At 26.9% G+C, this 18,514-nt stretch overlaps 1 protein-coding gene across 5 annotated transcripts; it reads left to right on the forward strand.

Moving 5' to 3' along the window:
* Positions 1-18,475, forward strand: ITP (ion transport peptide). 5 transcript variants are annotated; one of them, XM_012486166.3, is made up of 4 exons: positions 1-189; positions 14,725-15,254; positions 16,051-16,171; positions 17,483-18,475. In XM_012486166.3, exons 2-3 carry the CDS (start codon positions 14,728-14,730, stop codon positions 16,169-16,171), a joined length of 648 nt encoding a protein of 215 aa, XP_012341620.2. In that variant the 5' UTR covers positions 1-189; positions 14,725-14,727; the 3' UTR covers positions 17,483-18,475. The 5 variants fall into 5 exon arrangements, with proteins under 5 accessions (XP_012341620.2, XP_003693445.3, XP_012341619.2 ...); XM_003693397.4 differs by having other exon boundaries at positions 32-1,733; XM_012486165.3 differs by having other exon boundaries at positions 33-275.
* The last annotated feature ends 39 nt before the right edge of the window (positions 18,476-18,514 follow it).

Raw genomic sequence — 18,514 nt, forward strand, 5'->3', positions numbered from 1 at the left:
GGTGAGCGTAAGAGGAACCTAGGCTGATCGTAGTTGTTTCGAGTGGCCGCTTGACTCGTACAGGAGGGTCTTTTAACCGTCCATTCGCGTTAAGTGCCAGTCGTACTTACAGAGGGGCTCGACCGTAACAAAAAAGGATGGCAAAGCGTGTGCGTGCTTCACTGCCCTATACAACCAGTCCGATTCCGAGTCAGTATTCACTGTGATTGGTTACTCTATCATCGATACTTTACTCTTTGGTCTGAAGCTGACAAATTGGTGCCGCGTGTCGTTTCGTATGTTATTATATTTTTCCCCTCTCTTTTACGGTTCTATTTATGCAAGATTTATTATTAACTTATCGTATTTATTTGTTTGTTTTCATCTATATTATTTTCTTTTTATTTTCAACGAGAAAATATATATTTCACATGTGATCTTGCATTTCTTTGCGCGTATTTTGCCAAAGAAAAAAGCAAAATCATTCTATCCTTTTTTAAATCTAAAACCAAATTTTAAATATAAAACTAATTTTTAAAAAATATACGATTAATTATTAAACGAAAAATAAAAAATAGAAAATTTTTATGTGAAAAAAGAACATGCTGATGTTCATTCCATGTTTTGAAAGGAAATTGAAACTTTCTTATCGAGTTTGTAACAGCTTAAAAGAAAAATAAAGGTAAGAAAAGAAAAAAAAAGTCAAGACGGAAAAGAGTCATGAAAAAGAGAAAACAAGAGGAAGAAAAGAAGGAATAAAATATAAAGTAGAAAGAGGTGAAAATAGAAATAGTGTTAGTGGAGGTGACTATTCAGTGGTAGTGGCGACAATGATGGTGATGGTAGTACTGATGGAGGTGGAGGTGGAAGTGGAAGTAGCGGTGGAAAAGAAAGAGGTAGTGGTAATGGTGATAATGGTGGTGGTGGAAGTAAAAGCGCGAGTGGTGACGGAGATGGTGGTAACGATGAAAGAAGAAAAAAAATAGAATTAAAAAAAAATTAAAGAAAGTATAAAAAAATTTTAAAAACTATATAATTAAAAATGAGAAAATAAAGATGCGCACATTGATGAAAAGGATATCAAATGAAATTGAAAGAGAAAATAATACTAGAAATGTACTTGACGTTTAATCCTGTATTAAGATTATTTGATGAACGATTTAACAATTCGCTAGTTATTATAAGGAGACAATTAGCTAATGTTGAAGTTAAATGCGTGAGAAAATTAGTTGAAGCGTATGCACTGACTGGTACGGATACAGACATTAAACCTATCAGTCCTCCTCATCATGGCTAGTTCTCAATCGTGATAAAGTTCAATATTGCACAACTAAAACAATGATAAAATTATGAGAAATATATAAAATAAGTAACAGAAAAGAATATTATAAAAATATAAGAATAATAAAAAAAATGGAAAAATAAAAGTATTAAGAAAAAAAATAAATATAAGAAAATAAATATTAACGAAAAGAAAAGAAATATTAATAAAAAACAAAAAAAAAAAATAAAGCGAGACTATGTATTTTGTGTATACAATAGCTTATCGTTTATTATTGGTGTTCTTGTTCAAAGGAAATTTTTACAAGTTGATAATAAAGTTTCTTTGAATTTTCAACGAATCAGTAGAGTTGATTTCGATTTAATTTAATGTTCGTCGAAGGAAATGAAGCTGCCGGCGCATATAATCCACCATGGGGGACAACGACCGTCATCACGCTACGAGAAGCTGTGTCAACTTAACGATTCACTACGTGAGTTTCGAGAATGAATGTTTCAAGAAACTATTTTATAAACGAGATTTACACAAAGTATCATTTGTAAAAAAGTATCTTTTCATAAAAAAATGCATCATAAATAAATGGAATGCATGTAAAATTTAATAAAATATTTAGTTAAAAATAACATTGGATTTATAAAGAATTAAAATTTATAAAATATTTTATAAAGAATTAAAAAATTAAAATTTAAGATAATCTTCAATAGATAAATATCTTTTGGTATATTTCAAAAAAATTATTTCCAAAATCTTTTTCTATTTTATGAATTTTATGAATCTTCTTCTATATATAATTTATCATAATCTATATATAATTTAACAAATTTTTTTCATATTATATATACAATATTCAATATATATGAATATGTATATTTTATTTTAATCAATCTTAATTCTACTATACTCTTTGCTTCGAGTCTTCAAAATTCAATATTCTATTCTATTATCAGTGAAGATATTTATTTAGTGACACAATTTTGTCATAAATTTGTCATTAATTCATGTTTATATTAAATGAGATAAAAGTCGAATTTTTTTTTTTTATTCTCAATTTAAAATTATGAAAGATTTTAAGATTTTGTAAATTTTTATTTTAATTTATTGATGATTTACTATACAAATATTATATATCTATTTTTTAAAATTTAAATTTTTATATGCAATAAATATTTTTTGACTATTTCTATATGTTTTATAAAAATCATATCTAGGTAAAAGTTATATCTATTTTATAAATTTATTAAAAATAATATCTTTTTTATTATATAATCTAAATTTACTTATATCGTTAAATTTTTAAAACTTTTTTTTAATTTTTAAACCTCAAAAACATTAAAAATAGTATTTATGCAATAAACAATATAATATTTATGCATAATTATATAATTATTATATATATATATAATTTAATCAGTGGATTGAATTTAATTTCTTCCTGTAATTTATTCTACTTTCTGATCTATACGAAAATATGTTTTTATCTTCGATAAAAAATTAATAATAATTTAATACAACTTTCACATTTCTATATAAAATACATTTGTTATATTTAGCGGAAAAGGTGAAATGATGTAATGAGTTCACGTCAGTTGATGCAACCGTGACGTGAGTTTACGTGAACCATGACGAGACAAATTCTAAAGTAGTTCTTTATCAATAATTAACAATAAACAGTATTTGGAAAAAATCAGAATAACAAAAAACAATATGGAAAATTATATAAATTTCTAGAATACAATTTCTAAAATTATTATATTTTTCTTTATTAAAATCAAATTTACGTTTTCTGCACATAGAATGCAGGAAACGTATGTAAAATATTTATTATATTTAAATTTAAATTTGAAAGGAAAATTTTTTCATTTTTTTAACTGTATTTATTATTTATTTTTATTATTGAATATTATTTATAAAAAAAATATATTTAAAAAATTACATAAATGTATATACTGCATTAAATAATAAAAAATATTTTAAGTAATAGATCGAAAAATATTAATCAAAAATAATATACTGCATGTAAAAAAAGCCATATATAAAAGAAAACGATAGAGGTAATAATTATATAAGAAATAATGATGAAAATAGATATATGTAATGGAAACGTAGATGGAACTGATATTGTTGGTAGCGATAATAATGATGACGATGATGATGATGATGCTGCTGATAGAAATGATATTATAATATTGTCAATATTTAACCTAGTTATAATAAATTGTGACAATATACAATGGTGATGATAATAATGACAATATTTATAATAATGATAATAGAAACATTAATGATGATGTTGACAATGATTATTAAAAAAGAAATAATCTTATGTAATCAAAGATACGGTCATGTCAAAAACAATGAAAAAAAATTTGTTTAAATTAACAATAAAAATTTTTGAATATATATTTTTAAATATATTAAATATTTTCTAATTATTTTGCATATTTAAATAAATTATATAAAAGAATAAGTGAAGTCAAAGAAGAAAATCAAATCAAAAAAAGAAACACATACTCAAAAAAAGAAAAAAAAAAGCGAATAAAAAATAAGCGCAATACACGTATATTTTAGATATATTAAAAGAGAAAGAAATAAAAATCAGATGATAAATAAATAAATATGTAAATAGATAAGCTGACAAACAGATATATAAATAAATGTATGGAAAGAAAGAAGAGAGAAAAAAGACAAATTGTGTAGAGGGGGGAGGGGGGGGGGGTAGAGAGATGCGAAAAGGAAATCTCGCCCATGGTTTAAAGGCCAATCCGATCAGTTCTCTGGATTGTCACGTACGGCCTACCTGTACGCGGTGGATCGCGTCGGAGAACGGCTCTGTCCTTCGATATATCTCGCGTTGTTCGGCTCCGACGAACTCGACAGTGCTGGAGCTGTAAGGGGGTGGGTGGTCGAGGAGGCAGGCGGGCATTCTGCCGCGCGCGCGCCTTTCTCGAGATCGCGATACCACAGTTCCGCGGTGGTACTTGTCTCGCGTGTTTCCTTCCGCGACGTTTGAGGAATTGCCTCAAAGAAGGAACTGTTTTATAATAGACAGAAATACAAAAAAATAAGATTTTTTAATGTAACAGTGATCGAAAGAATCGTTCATGTATATTATAGAGACACATGCAAAATATTTAGTGAAGTGATAATATTATTGATACTTATGAAATTGATAAAAAAGAAAAGAATCGGTTAAGATACATACGTTTTTTTCTAAAACTGGCAAATGAGTTTTTCATCAACACAATATTTTTTATAAGGAGAGAGTGATCAAAAGTGAATTTGTTGAAAGTTGAAAAAAGGGGAGGGGAGATAGAAAGAGTGAGAAAGAGAAAAATAGGGGGTAGAAGGCAAGCTGGGCGGGAGGGTGGGAGGGAGGGAGGGAGGGAAAACACAGGAAAAAGCAAAAGGAGAAGAGAAAAAAAAAGAAGAAAGAAAAGAGTGGAAATGGAAAAAAAATAGTTATTTATTATAAAAGAAATAAAATTATAAAAGAAAGTAGCATGAGAAAAATGCGCGTATAAAATGTGAAATCCTGAAAGAAATAAATTGTGAAAGGAAAATAAACGTGTAAAAGAAGAAAAAAGAGAAAAAAAGAAATTCATAGTGAAGAACTTAATACATCGAAGAATATAGAAAATAATAATACAAGTAACAAAAAAAGGAGAAAAATGTAAGTTTTATTTTTGTATTGTGTGTATTATTTTGTGCACACAAATGTAACAATTTAAATTTCATTTTTTATTTATAGATTTCAATATAAACCCTTAATTGTAATATTTATCTTTGACTATCGTTCATATTAATCCGTTATATAAATTTTTAACAATTGATAGATAAGATAATATGTAACGCGATCCTTGTTGATTTTTCATTTCGAATAACTTATATATATACGTATATATATTATAAAATCAAACAAAAAAATTTGAATTTTTTTTTAAATTATTATTATCTAAAAAAAGATATGATTATTTATATTATATAAATGATAGATATAGATTATAAAAAATATTCATCCTAATTATCCGTTTTCAATTATTTATTTATTTTATAATCAATTTCTAAACTATATTATTTTCATTCTATAAATCATTTTTTACTATTTTCACTTATTATTAATTTACTATTTTCATTTATTTTAATTATTATTTCGATTAATTTAAAGCATAACAAATTTTAAATATTTCTTAGAAATATTTCCCAAATATTTGTACATTAAGCACATCTAATTTAAAAAATTGAATCATATGTTTAATGAATTAATTAAATTCCTACTATATTGTTAGAAAGATTAACAAGAAAGATAGAAAAAAAAAGATTGTTAGAAAAGAGTGTTCGATTGAAGCATTATTAGAAAAAGCAATAGTAAAAGAAAAAAATAGAAAAAAAAAAAGAAAAGGAAACAGAGAAGAAAAAGAAAAATATAAAAAGAAGAAGAAAGAAAAAAATACTTATGCGAAGAACGAACGGAAAGGTAAAAAGAAGATAGAGGATGAAAGGATATAAGAGGGTCTCTATCTTTAGAGTTCATTCAGAGAATCTTTCACTCAGGGCCGAATGAGTGAGCATCAAACACGAGTTGACTCATACTCGAAAAACCAATATATGAAGAAATGAAAAATAGGAAGATTCAATATATTCCTTATATATTTCTTATTTACAATTTTTTATGCATTATAAATGCATTAATTCCAAATCTTCGAGTAAAATTTAAATTGGATAAAAGAAAAAAATGGAAAAAAATAAAAATGAAAAAATTAAAGCAATATTTTCTTTTGATTGATTTTTTATTTTGCATTAATCTAAAAATGATGAGATCAATTTGAATATTGATATAAAAAGATACAAATAGTATATCGATTAAGAAGACGTTATTAATTGCAGTATATATTCAATTCAATTTAATATACTTATAATTTTATATTAAGTAGATTTATACTTTTTTATTAAATTATTACATATTATTATAAAAGATAAAGAATAAAGAAAAAGAAACAGAAAAAAAGAAAAAGAGATTAAAATGGAGAATATTTTTCTAATTTAAAATATAAAAGAAATAAAAATTTAATAATATCAAAAGAGAACAAAAAGAGAAAGATAGAAAAAGAAAAAACAGAATTTATACTGTATTGTTGAAAAATAGAATAATACGAAGCATATTAAATAATTATATAATATAAAGATGAATATTATATATATCTATATAGTGTAATTTATATAATATATCTAACTGAAAAAAAATTATTTATGCCAAATAACATATGAATAGAATTAGAAAAGCAAACTATATAACAATATGAATATAAGATAAAGAAATCGAAACAACGAACGAAATCAGGAAAGAGTAGGAGGAATGAGGTACAACCACCTGTAGCTAGCAGCGACACGCCTCTCGAGAAACTTGCTCAACGAGCGTGCGCGTTTTCTGGCAAGCAGGTAGAAACGTAACTTATATATACAATCTCAATTCTTTCAATATTTCCCTTTTTTAAAATTTTTAAAATTATTAATTTATAGATAACAAAAAAAAAAGAATCGTTGATTAATCTTTGAAATCTTATAATAATATTTAATCAGGAAATGAGAAAAATAATGAATCCATTTAAATTAATGACAAATTATAATTCATATACTCATTTATAATATTTTTTGGACACGACATTATATAAATTTTATTTTGTTCTAAATTCATAAAATATTTATAATATCTTTCATAATATCACATATATATTTTAAATTTTACTATAGCAAATAAAATGTATTTATCTATTATTACATATGTTTTATAATGGATCGTATTAAAAGCCAAATTACAATGAATCACATAGAATATGAATTCCAAAATGGCTTTTATGACTAAAGAAAAATAAATGGAAAACATCATTTTTTTTCTAATAAATTTTTCATATATATATCTTCATTTTATAAATATATAATATATAAATGTTTATCAACCAAATAATCAGACACAAATATTATTTTTATATCAAAGAAAAAAGAAAAAAAATAAACTATGTATGTATTGAGATATTAATGAAAGAAAGGCTAAGAGAATATATTCGAGTATTCGACAAAATACATGGAGTAGCAAGCAGTTACAAGATGCAGTGAAGCGAAACGAGAGAAGCGAAAGACAGAGAAAGGCTACAGCTTGTCGTAATGCGAACCATAGGACGCCAAGCTGTCTGCCGGAACGCGCTTTGCCCCACTACAGAGTTCGATGTTAATGTCCAATCACAACGTTGCTGCCAGCAGAGACTGCGGCTGTTGTCTTATTCTTCCTTCTATATTTGTTTCTGCTTTTGCCTCTATTTCTGTCCTTGTTCTTACTAAACTTATATTCGTACTCATAAACTATCGTTGCTTTAATACGTTGCGTTTAACCTTAATTCAATTTCTGCATTTATAAAAAATGCAATTATTTTTGTTCTTTGCATTTATATTACCAATATTTTTTTTGTTATTATTATAATTATCAATAATAAATAAAGCATAGACAACAAAACGATAACAATATTCTACTATTATTATCGTTATAATTATTATCATCATTAATGACACTGTGAATATCACCATCATTATATAGCAACAATGATATATATGAAAATGAATAAATAGATGTAATAATAAATGATGGATCACTTAGAACACTTAAACATTCAGAAGAATAGAATATGAATAGAGAGTAAAGTTGAAATGTTAATCAGAACAGCAGTAGAAATCACCACAAAGCGAGCTTTGTCCTATATATGAGAAATAGCACATATATATATTTTATACTTATGAAATGTAACAGACTAAGCCTGGCCAGATCGTGTAAATAAATCATGTATAATTTTCTCCTCGCAGCTTCCCCTTAACCATCACTTACCCACGAGTTGAATGATTTCAAGTATACTAAAGAAAAAAACATGTAAACCACTAACGGCCACAAGGTCTGAAGAAACAGTAACTTCTCTGTCATCGACTGTGTATTCATATACTTTCTCACCATCTTAATTTAGTAAGAAATAAATACCTTCGATGTTCAATTTTGATTAGAATATGATATTATTACATTAAATTATTTAATTATTTAATTAAATATATTTATTGATTGAAAAATATATTACATCATATTTGACAATCTTTTTTTCCTTACTATCACGTAGATATATATATATATATAGTAACTTAAAATAGATCAATAGTATTTTCGAATAGAAATAGAAATAAAAAAATATAATATTAGATATTGAATAAAATTCAAATGTGGAATTTAATTAAAAAAAGAGATGAATTATAATATATTTTTATTAATTTTTATATATTTTTATTATTAATTGTATTACGGTAAATATGATCGATCGTTATTTGAGCACTCGTTACGACAGTGTTGGCGCGCAAGATTTAACACATAGAAAAATAGAAATAAAATAGAAGGAAGAAAGAAAGAAGGAAGGGCGAAAGGAAAGGCGTGTACGTGCATAAAGCTCAATCCGAGCGACACACCTGTTGAACATTCCTTCGCAAATACCCGCGCGTCGACTACGCGCATTGCATGCGAAGTTGCATACGGACGCAGCTGTGCTTGCCTTGCCTTGCTTTGCCATGCCTTGTCTTGTCTTGCCTTGCCTTGTCTTGTTTTACCTTGCCATATCTTGTCTTGCTTTGCTTTGCACATGAACTAGTCACGAAAGAACTTGTCTATTCCACGAATTTCATGAAAATAAGCTCCATTAATCCATCTTTTAATATAATTGTTAGTATAGTTGATTTAGACTTTGATCCGATTCTTTGAAATGTTTTATAACAATTCATGATAGAAAAAGTATCATGATGGAAAAATTTGTGTTTCTGAATCATGTCTCACTTTTACGTAATTTTAGTTGAATAACAAAATGAACATAATGATAATCCGTAAAAAACAGTACTTAGAACTTAATTATTTTTAATGAGAATTAAGAATTTTAAAAACTTAACTGGGACATTATAATATATATATGATTTAATCATCCTCATTTTTTTCGTAGAAATTCTATTATTATAAATGACTCAAAGTCAATAAATAATTACTGTTTAGTGTTTTATCTACTTATATCAATTAATATACACTATATATATATATATATAAGTATGTATATATGCGTATATATGTATATGCATAATATGAATGCTTTATATAAGATCATAATGCTCAAATATATACACGCGATCAAATTAGATAATGCAACATTAGATTGTATAGTTTAATTCAAATAATTGAATTATTAATAAAGAGAGGACAATATGAAAACAAAATAATTTGTGTATAAAAAAGATAAACAGAAATATCAAAAAAATGTTATATAAATATCATTTCGTTCGTAAATGAACTTTTTGATTTTATTGCAATCATTTAATATTAAATCGTCATTCGGTCTGGGCATAGTTTAATAAGAACTGTTCTTATATAATTAATGCAAATGATTGATATTATTAGCTTTTCTATTTATGTGTTCTTTCTTTCACAATCAACGAATCATATAATATATATATGTTTTTTTCATTTTGATTGTCGATTCGTTTTTCAATTATCGATTTCGTTTGATATCGAATGGAGTTCTTTCTATAAAAATCTATGACGTCAAAAATATATTCTTTTTTTATATTCTATGTTCCTCATATCTCATAGCTATAGATAATATTGATTTTTCCATGATATATTAAAATATAAATATAACCAATAAAATTCGTATTCCATATCTTATTCATAAGAAACAATGACTTAATGACTTTTGGGATATCATGCATTTTGAACTCATGAATAAATTATGTAATAACAAAGATTTGTTAAAAATATATATGCATGTATCTTTTATATTAATGCAGAGAATAAAAAGTAAAAATATAAATACAAAAAAAAAAAGAAATGGTAAAAACATTATAACGACAAGATATATAGATAATTAGATAAATAGAAATAGATAAAAAAATAAATAGATAAATAGAGAGAAAAAGAGAAAGAAAGAGAGAGAAAAGGGAAGAGTCAATATTCGCATTTGGAATTACATATACAAATTCCTACTTTTGTCGACTCAGCCTTTTCCTTCTCGTCGAGGTTATAAACAGCATCTGTACACGTCAGAGCACACCTGGGTGGTGATCTCGTGTATTAAATTATCATCGTGTTGATCTTGCAAGCGAGCGGGAGATCGTTAGTTTTGCTCCAAGATCCCGAGATCGAGGACGCCGGACGCCTCGATCTTCCGTCGACCATTCAACCCGCCTAACTCTCCTTCTCCTTGAGTTCTTCGGCTTCTCCGCGTCCTTCTCCCCGTTCCGCTCACAACTTCTACCTTTCCTTTTCTCTCTTCTCTGTCTCTTCTGTGCCTATCCTACCACTTTGATCTTCGATCGTGACCAGATAACCAGCACTTTCGCGGTACTTTCAAAGTATTACTTCTAACTACGCGTGCATTTAACTTTATCAGAAAGTTCTCGAACTGGTTGAATAATAGATTCAATTTTTATCATTTTTTGCTTGTTTGTTATTTCGTTCGCATTATTTACTACATTTATGTAATTGCAATTGCATTTCTGCAATTTTTTCTACAGAATTACTAAATATTTACAAATAAATAAATTGATTTTTTTCAATTGTTATTCACGATCAAAATTTTTATTGATATTATTGTGTTTATTTCATTTTTCGAAAACTCAATTTCTCTAGCGATATAAATTTAATTATTCAGATTTTAATGAAATAATCTAACTTAAATGAATTTTCTTTATATTCTTGAAATAGTAAATATAAGAATAGTAAAAAGCAAATTAAATGCAAAAGGAAGAAAAAATAGAAAAATATATGTAAAAAAAAAAAAAAAATGAAAATGAAAATATATTATATAAAAAATTTTTGAAAAAAATATGTATTATAATATTCTATACAAAATATGTATTATAATATTATAATATATATAAATACATGTAAAAATCATTGATAGTAATCTTATTAGCAAATTTTGTCAATTTCATTTTACTTTGATATAAGTAACTAATATGAATTATTTATTTTATGTGTTTTTTTGTTTTTTATTTTTTGTTTCTTCTTATGCCTTCGTTTGAATTTTTGCATTCATTATTCAAATAATTATTGTTATTCTTCTTTTGTTTTTCATTTCTTTTTTTTTTCTTCTTTTATTTTCCTATTTCATTTTTTATAAACAGTTTATAATTTCCTCTGATTATCTATATATGCAATATATACTATAAAAGAAGATGTTTTATTCGAAAAGTTTACATATTTGATACTGAATAATACTTATATATCACAATCCTATCATAGAAGTATTGCATATGTTAGCATATGATGAAAAAAATTGACGAGAAAATCGAACTACATAAATATAAATTTAGTAGAAGACAAATAGATACACAAACATATAAATTGAAATCAAGTCGTGAAATACTTGCGGTCCTAGCGAGTCTCTTCGTAAGCTGGTCGAGCAACTCCATCTCACGATTGAGTCATCCGGCACGGAAAGAGGACCACCTGGTGAGGAGAACCCACGATATATCTACTTAACGATATATGTAGACTGTTTCGCCTCGTGGCTCCTTCCTCCTATCTCATCAACTGGATTCGACTTGCTTGGATTCGATCCAACTGAATTGAATACGATACTACGATTCAATTCAACTTATGTTGTCATTATTTTTTTTCCTTTCTTTTATATTTCTATCTTTTATTTTTTTTTTTTTTTTTATTGAATTTCACTTTTTCTTCATTATCAGATATACATTTATCATTTTATCATCCGAATAATATAAGTACAAATTTAAATATTTTCTTTTTTGATTCTGATTTCTTGGAAAAATTAGCTGAAAATCAAAAAATTAATTCTATTTCATTTATTTCGAAAATAAAACCTACGATTATTTTTGTTCATCTTTCGTTTTCGCCAGACAATTTCGATTTGAGAAAAATTTTCAAAATTTCGAATAAATATAAGAAAAAATGTACATGTAAGAATAATTTACATTTTGATCATACAATTCAAATGAAAATGTTAAACGTGCGTGACAATGAAAGAATCGCATTTAGTCGCGTGCAACCATTGAACGTGTGTACGAACGTATAACTAGTGATTCGAATAACAGCATGCGACAGAGCCGTGAAGCGGTGCCGAAGAGTATATAGTTTTTTGCTAAGGGGGATTTACAGATTGCACACCTGTGCATGGCTCAGCCGAGGAAAGACCTCACCTGTCGAGTAACCGGTCTCCATTGACTTTTTCTTCGTTTACGTACACTCACTTCGTTCTCTGCTCTCCACTCTACTCTCCACTATCTGCTCTTCATCCTTCTTATTTCACCTGTCTCGCTATTTATTTTTTACTTTTCAGTCTCGATATTTAGTTTTTTATTTTGAAATCTTTACTTCCTACTTTTTCATTTTCTATTTTCTTCTCTAGTTAATGTTAGATAATCACAAATATTGATTATAATGTAATATTATAAGTTATGATATAAACTTAGCAAAAATATTTATATGCTATTTCATAAGAAAGTTTACTTATTTTAAAAAATTTGATTTGAAAATTAAATCAGTATATATACAGCATAATGATATATTATATATAGAATAATTTATTTTTCGATCGAAAATCTTCTTAAAATCAATCTAAAATTTTTAACATTTTTTTGTATATAAATGCAAATAAAAAGATTTCACTTTTTATAACAAAGTAATAGAGCGTATTCTATTTCGTATCATTACAAAATTATATTGAAAAAACAAAAATACCAAAAAAACCAAACTTTAAGGATTGATATTGTCCTGTCGAAATGATATTCTATTAATAAAAAAAATTGATTTATATATAATCATTATGATTATCTATATATAACCATAATTACATATTCACAATGTTTTATACAAAATAGAATTATTTTAATAACATAATTTATTAATTAAATTTACAAGTTATATTTATATGACTTATCAATTAAATTAATATAAGCATATAAATACTTGTATGATTAATTGTATATTTTCAATATTATCTTAGAATATAATATCTTATAATAGAATATCTTACAATAGAATATATAATATAAAAAATGAAAAAGTTAATGTTTTTAAAATAATTTACATTGATGATGATGTAAAGAAAATAAGAGAATTATTCTGTTCAAAATCAGTCGTCAATCAGTGATATTTAATAATTGACGTGAGAATCGGTAAAATCGAAATGATGGTTTATGACCAATGATCGATGATCACTTGATTCGAAAATCCATGGGACGATATTTAACGATTGAAATGCGATTTCAGAGGCAAATTATCAGACTGCAGGCAATTACCAGGTGGGGGACCGATATAGAGTGGAGCGGTTTGAGAGTTCCGAGAATCGGTCGTGGCTAAAAATAAGATCCCACCCGGGAGCAGTGATTATGTTCCAAAAAAAGAGAACTGAGCGAAACGTTCTCTTCGGCGTGTACAGGTGCCGCCAATGAGTCGAAGGCAAAGGGACAAACGAGAAACTGCCGTGTGTTCGAGAATCTCGCATTGCCCCGCATAAGAAGAACCCTCTTGTCTCACATATTGCTATGCAGTACCGTGCCGTGCTGTGCTGCTCTGCGCTTCAGCTCCGCTTAATGAAGTTGTCGGTTCAGAACGTTTACAGGTGGGGCCTACCTGCGTGTGGTCCATTCACAACGATTGCCGCGGGACTGGTTAGGAGTGCTTTACATCTTTACTTTTACCTCACGAACTGCTTCGAGTTCGTCGAGCCTCGAGATATTCTTTGCTTGAACAGGATTGATCGTTGTTCTCATCGTCATCGTCTTTCTTGTCGATGATAATCGTTGTCATTATTATTAAAGTCGCAATTGTTTGTTGCTGTTTCCGCGGTAAAATTGACAGAAAACGATTATTATTATCAAATAAATACAACGAAATAGCTTGTAAAAAGAGATTTGAAAGAAAGAATACAGAAATATTAAAACGTTTAAGTATGAATATTATTTATCTTAAGAAAATCAGCAAATGAGTCATTAATACACAGACATATTTTGAATAATCGATGAATTTAATACATCGCATTGTGATCCAGGTTTCTCTCTGTTAATCATTTGCACAGCCTCGTTTTTCTTGCTTTTCTTTTTTCTTCTCTGTTTTTTTTTTTTTACTCCTTTCTCTGTTATTTTTTAAATATAATTTTTTTCTCTTTCGATATTCGCTATATTTTCTTTTCTTTATTGTAGTTTTATGCACAGTTTTATGCACTACAAAGTATATATATATACTAAGGATATAATATACAGTATTATTGACATGCAGAATTAAATAATCAATCATTTTTCACTAGAATAAATTCTAAACTAACTAAATTTCTAAACTGAATTCAAACTGAAAATGATACTCATATATTTTCATTATTATTTCTTTTTATAAATTATTTTTATCTTCTTAAATTTATTTATTTACTTTTTTCCAGACCATGCATCGGCAACAGAGGATTCGATCTTCGTTATCGTCATCTTTATTATCGTTGCCACTCTCGATGTCTCGATCATCCATTCTATCCGCACCGCTGTCACCAACTACATCAATGTCGTCTGTGACAACATCAACTTCAACTTTGTCATCACCGTTATCATCGTCATCCATCTTTTTACCATCGTCCGCAACATGGTCGACATCCAATTTATCGTCATATTCTTGGAGTGTGCAACAAACCTCGTGTTCGAGGTTATCCTCGTTGCCAAGCGAATTGTCGATCATGTCAACAATACCCTGTCCAAGACTTGTTTCTGTGTTAGCCTGGTCTGTGACGCTTTTACTTGTTTCATCATGTATCGGTTTAACGGATGCTGGCATCTTAAATGGACATCCTTTGGGTAAAAGGTCCTTTATTGATATTCAATGTAAGGGTATATATGATAAAAGTATCTTTGCCCGGCTGGATCGAATCTGCGAGGATTGTTATAACCTGTTTCGAGAACCTCAATTGCATCAATTATGCAGGTAATTATTCATTAAAAGACTTATTGTACTTATTATATATGCATATATTTATTTAATGTATTTATTATAACAAATTTTTAATTTTAAGTAGATTCAGATAACCATCGACAAAAATAATTAATAGATAAAATTTTATTATCATTATTAAATAATATGCACATTGTTTCGAATATATAATATATTGTCTTGAATACATTTATATATTTGCGGCAAACTCGCAAATATCCTTTTTTATTTTGATAATACATAAACATAATAATATGTTCATTATGTTTAATATTTCGGAATATTACAATATATTTTTCATGTGGAAACATTAACATTAATAACGTGATTAATAATTGAACATTAATAATTTATTAAAGATTTTCTTTCATTTTCATTTTCCATTGTTAAATATTCTAAATTCAAAATATTGAATTTTCAAAATTTTGATAGTAATACATATGTAATCACAATTTTTTGTTAATAACATAATCATATATCACAAGTTCAAATAGAATATCAGAATACATAGATTGTTGAGAGCTAAATATGCAAAGAGAAAAGAATAAATATTGAAATATATTTATAAATTATTATAGATGTAAATGGATATTATATGTGATATTTTTAATTGTTATTTCCTTCAATTATAAAATATATAATTTATATCGAAGGTTATCTCAAAATCGTTGTCTTACATTTATTTAAGAACGAATGATGAATATTTCACTATACTTTCAGATCTAGGACGCAAGATACATCACAAATTCATCAAATTATATTTAGCGTTATATTTTGAAATCTTTTCCAGGAAAAACTGCTTTACATCAGACTACTTCAAAGGATGCTTAGACGTATTGTTATTGCAAGATGAAGTAGAAAAGATCCAAACATGGATCAAGCAACTTCATGGAGCGGAACCCGGGGTTTAGGTAGCTTTTTATTTTATGTTTATGATTTCTTATCCGCGCATTTTCATTTTATGGCTTTATACATATTGTACACCAAACGCATTTGCTTCTCCCTTTTCCCTTTATTTTTGATCAGTCCTCTTAATCACCCTATCATTTTTTTCTGTTTTATCTTTTTCATTAAAAAATTTTCCATCCTATTTAAATTTTGATAAATATCTTCCTATAGTTTTTATATAGTTTTCAATTTTTACTTTAAATCTTTCTCTTTTTTCTTTCTCTTCAGTTTTTTTATTTTACAATTCTTTAGTTTTCTCTATTTTTTGGTTACAATCTTTTTGTTTTCGTTGCTCGTTAACAAACTCTTATTACCGATAGTTACCAGCATTTACCATCGAGCTAGTTATTTTCTCATCGACGCATATGGTTTACTTTTGATGTCATCTCAAGAATTTACGAACCACAACTCAACGATGCATATGATACGTACGATGATACGCGATATTCGCGCATGCTGTATGTTCCTTTAGGTAATTTTCAGCAGATTTTGCAACAAAAAAATAATATTGTTTAGTATTTGATCGATATACCTATTTTAATATATATTTCGTTAGATACATTATTTTAATATATACGCATTTTACTATGCGTATTGGAAATAATAGTTTTTCAAACTTTTTATTCGATAGCATTTTCATTTTTACACTTTTTATCTTTTTATGATGTATAACACATCGTTTTTGCACACATTTTTCAAATTTTTGTCACGCATTATCGTGCCTCGTTGAAAATATATTTTTTGTGTTAACATAATTTTTCAGAAAACATGATCAGTATAGGATACCAAAGGATAAGACAGCAAAATGGAGAATAATAAAACATATTTTTGCAACGTTCAAATATTTTTGCAGGTTTTCTTGTCGGAAGCAGTTATGTATTTTTTGATCTCCTTGCAATTGCAATTTTTTACGATAAAATCGTATCTGTTATGTTTTTTTTATACATTTTATACTTCGTCAGAAGGTGTAATAAATGGATGGCACTTTTTTCAATTTCGAGTTATTTAATATTTGTTCATGTTGGCGGATTCGTTTGTATTTACTTATATTATGTATATAAGAAAACATATATAATAATATCAATCGTAAAATTTGTCAAAAATAATAATGATGAGAAAATTAAAACGTAAAACAAAACTAAATAAAATCAAACAAACGGATCTTAAATTTTTCTTTTTCATTATTTCTTTTTTTCTTTTCTTTCTTTCTTTTTTCTATAATAATTTACAAAAATTTAATTTGCATAATTTAATTTATTTTTTTTTTAATTTAGGCAAGACTGCTTTGGTACGGAATATTTTACAAGCTGTATTCAAGCATTGCTGCTTGAAGATGAAAAGGAAAAACTTTACGAAATGGTCGAGTACCTAGGTCGCAAGAAGTAAGAGGAAGAGAACACAGAAGCGCTTTCATCGTGAAGGCTTTCATTTTTATGACATCTGCGATGAATGATTTTAATAAGACCAACGAGAAACTATAAGAAACAACGAGAAACGAGAAATTATAAGAAACAATTTTCATAAAAAGGTTATTGTTACGCAGAATTGTGAAAAACATATAATATTCGTTTATCCTACTTCTTTTATGAAGTCCGAAAGAATACTCTTAAATTCGAGCACGCAATCATACCTTTTCCATTCTCTTCTATGATACATCATATAGAACAACAAAAATGATATTATCGGAGTAACTAATAATTGCTATACATATACACATATTTGTATATATTATATGTATATGTGTATTGTATATATTATATGTATATGTGTATTGTACATATATGTTATATCATATATGTTATATGTATACATATACAAATATGCGTATATGTATACATATTTACATTCATCCGGAAAAGAAAAGGAGAAAAAGACAAAAAGAGAGAGCGACAAAAAGATATAAAAGAGGAAGAAAAAAAGAAAAGGAGAAGAGGAGCGGGGAAGAGAAGAAATGAGCGGAAGAGCATATGCGAGCGAGCAAGCGAGAGAGGGGAGGGGGAGAGAGAGAGAGAGAGAGAGAGAGAGAGAGAGAGAGAGAGAGAGAGATGTAAAAATACATAATTGATATAATATTTAAAAAGAATTAAATCTTTTAAAAAGAATTAAATCTTAAAAAATGGATTTTAAATGAATTTAATAAATAATTTAATGTGATTCTTTTATTTTAAAATAAATATTATTCCTAATATAAAATAATTGTAAAAATATAATTAAAAAACAAATAAATCCCACCAGTTGATATGATCGTTGATGTCCTATTCATTGAATTATTCATTCTTATTATTGTCGTGTTCATTTCCTTTTTA

This window comes from Apis florea, unplaced genomic scaffold, assembly GCF_048593485.1.
Source record: "Apis florea isolate Af1SG1 unplaced genomic scaffold, ASM4859348v1 contig_3571_pilon, whole genome shotgun sequence".
Classification (NCBI taxonomy): domain Eukaryota; kingdom Metazoa; phylum Arthropoda; class Insecta; order Hymenoptera; family Apidae; genus Apis; species Apis florea.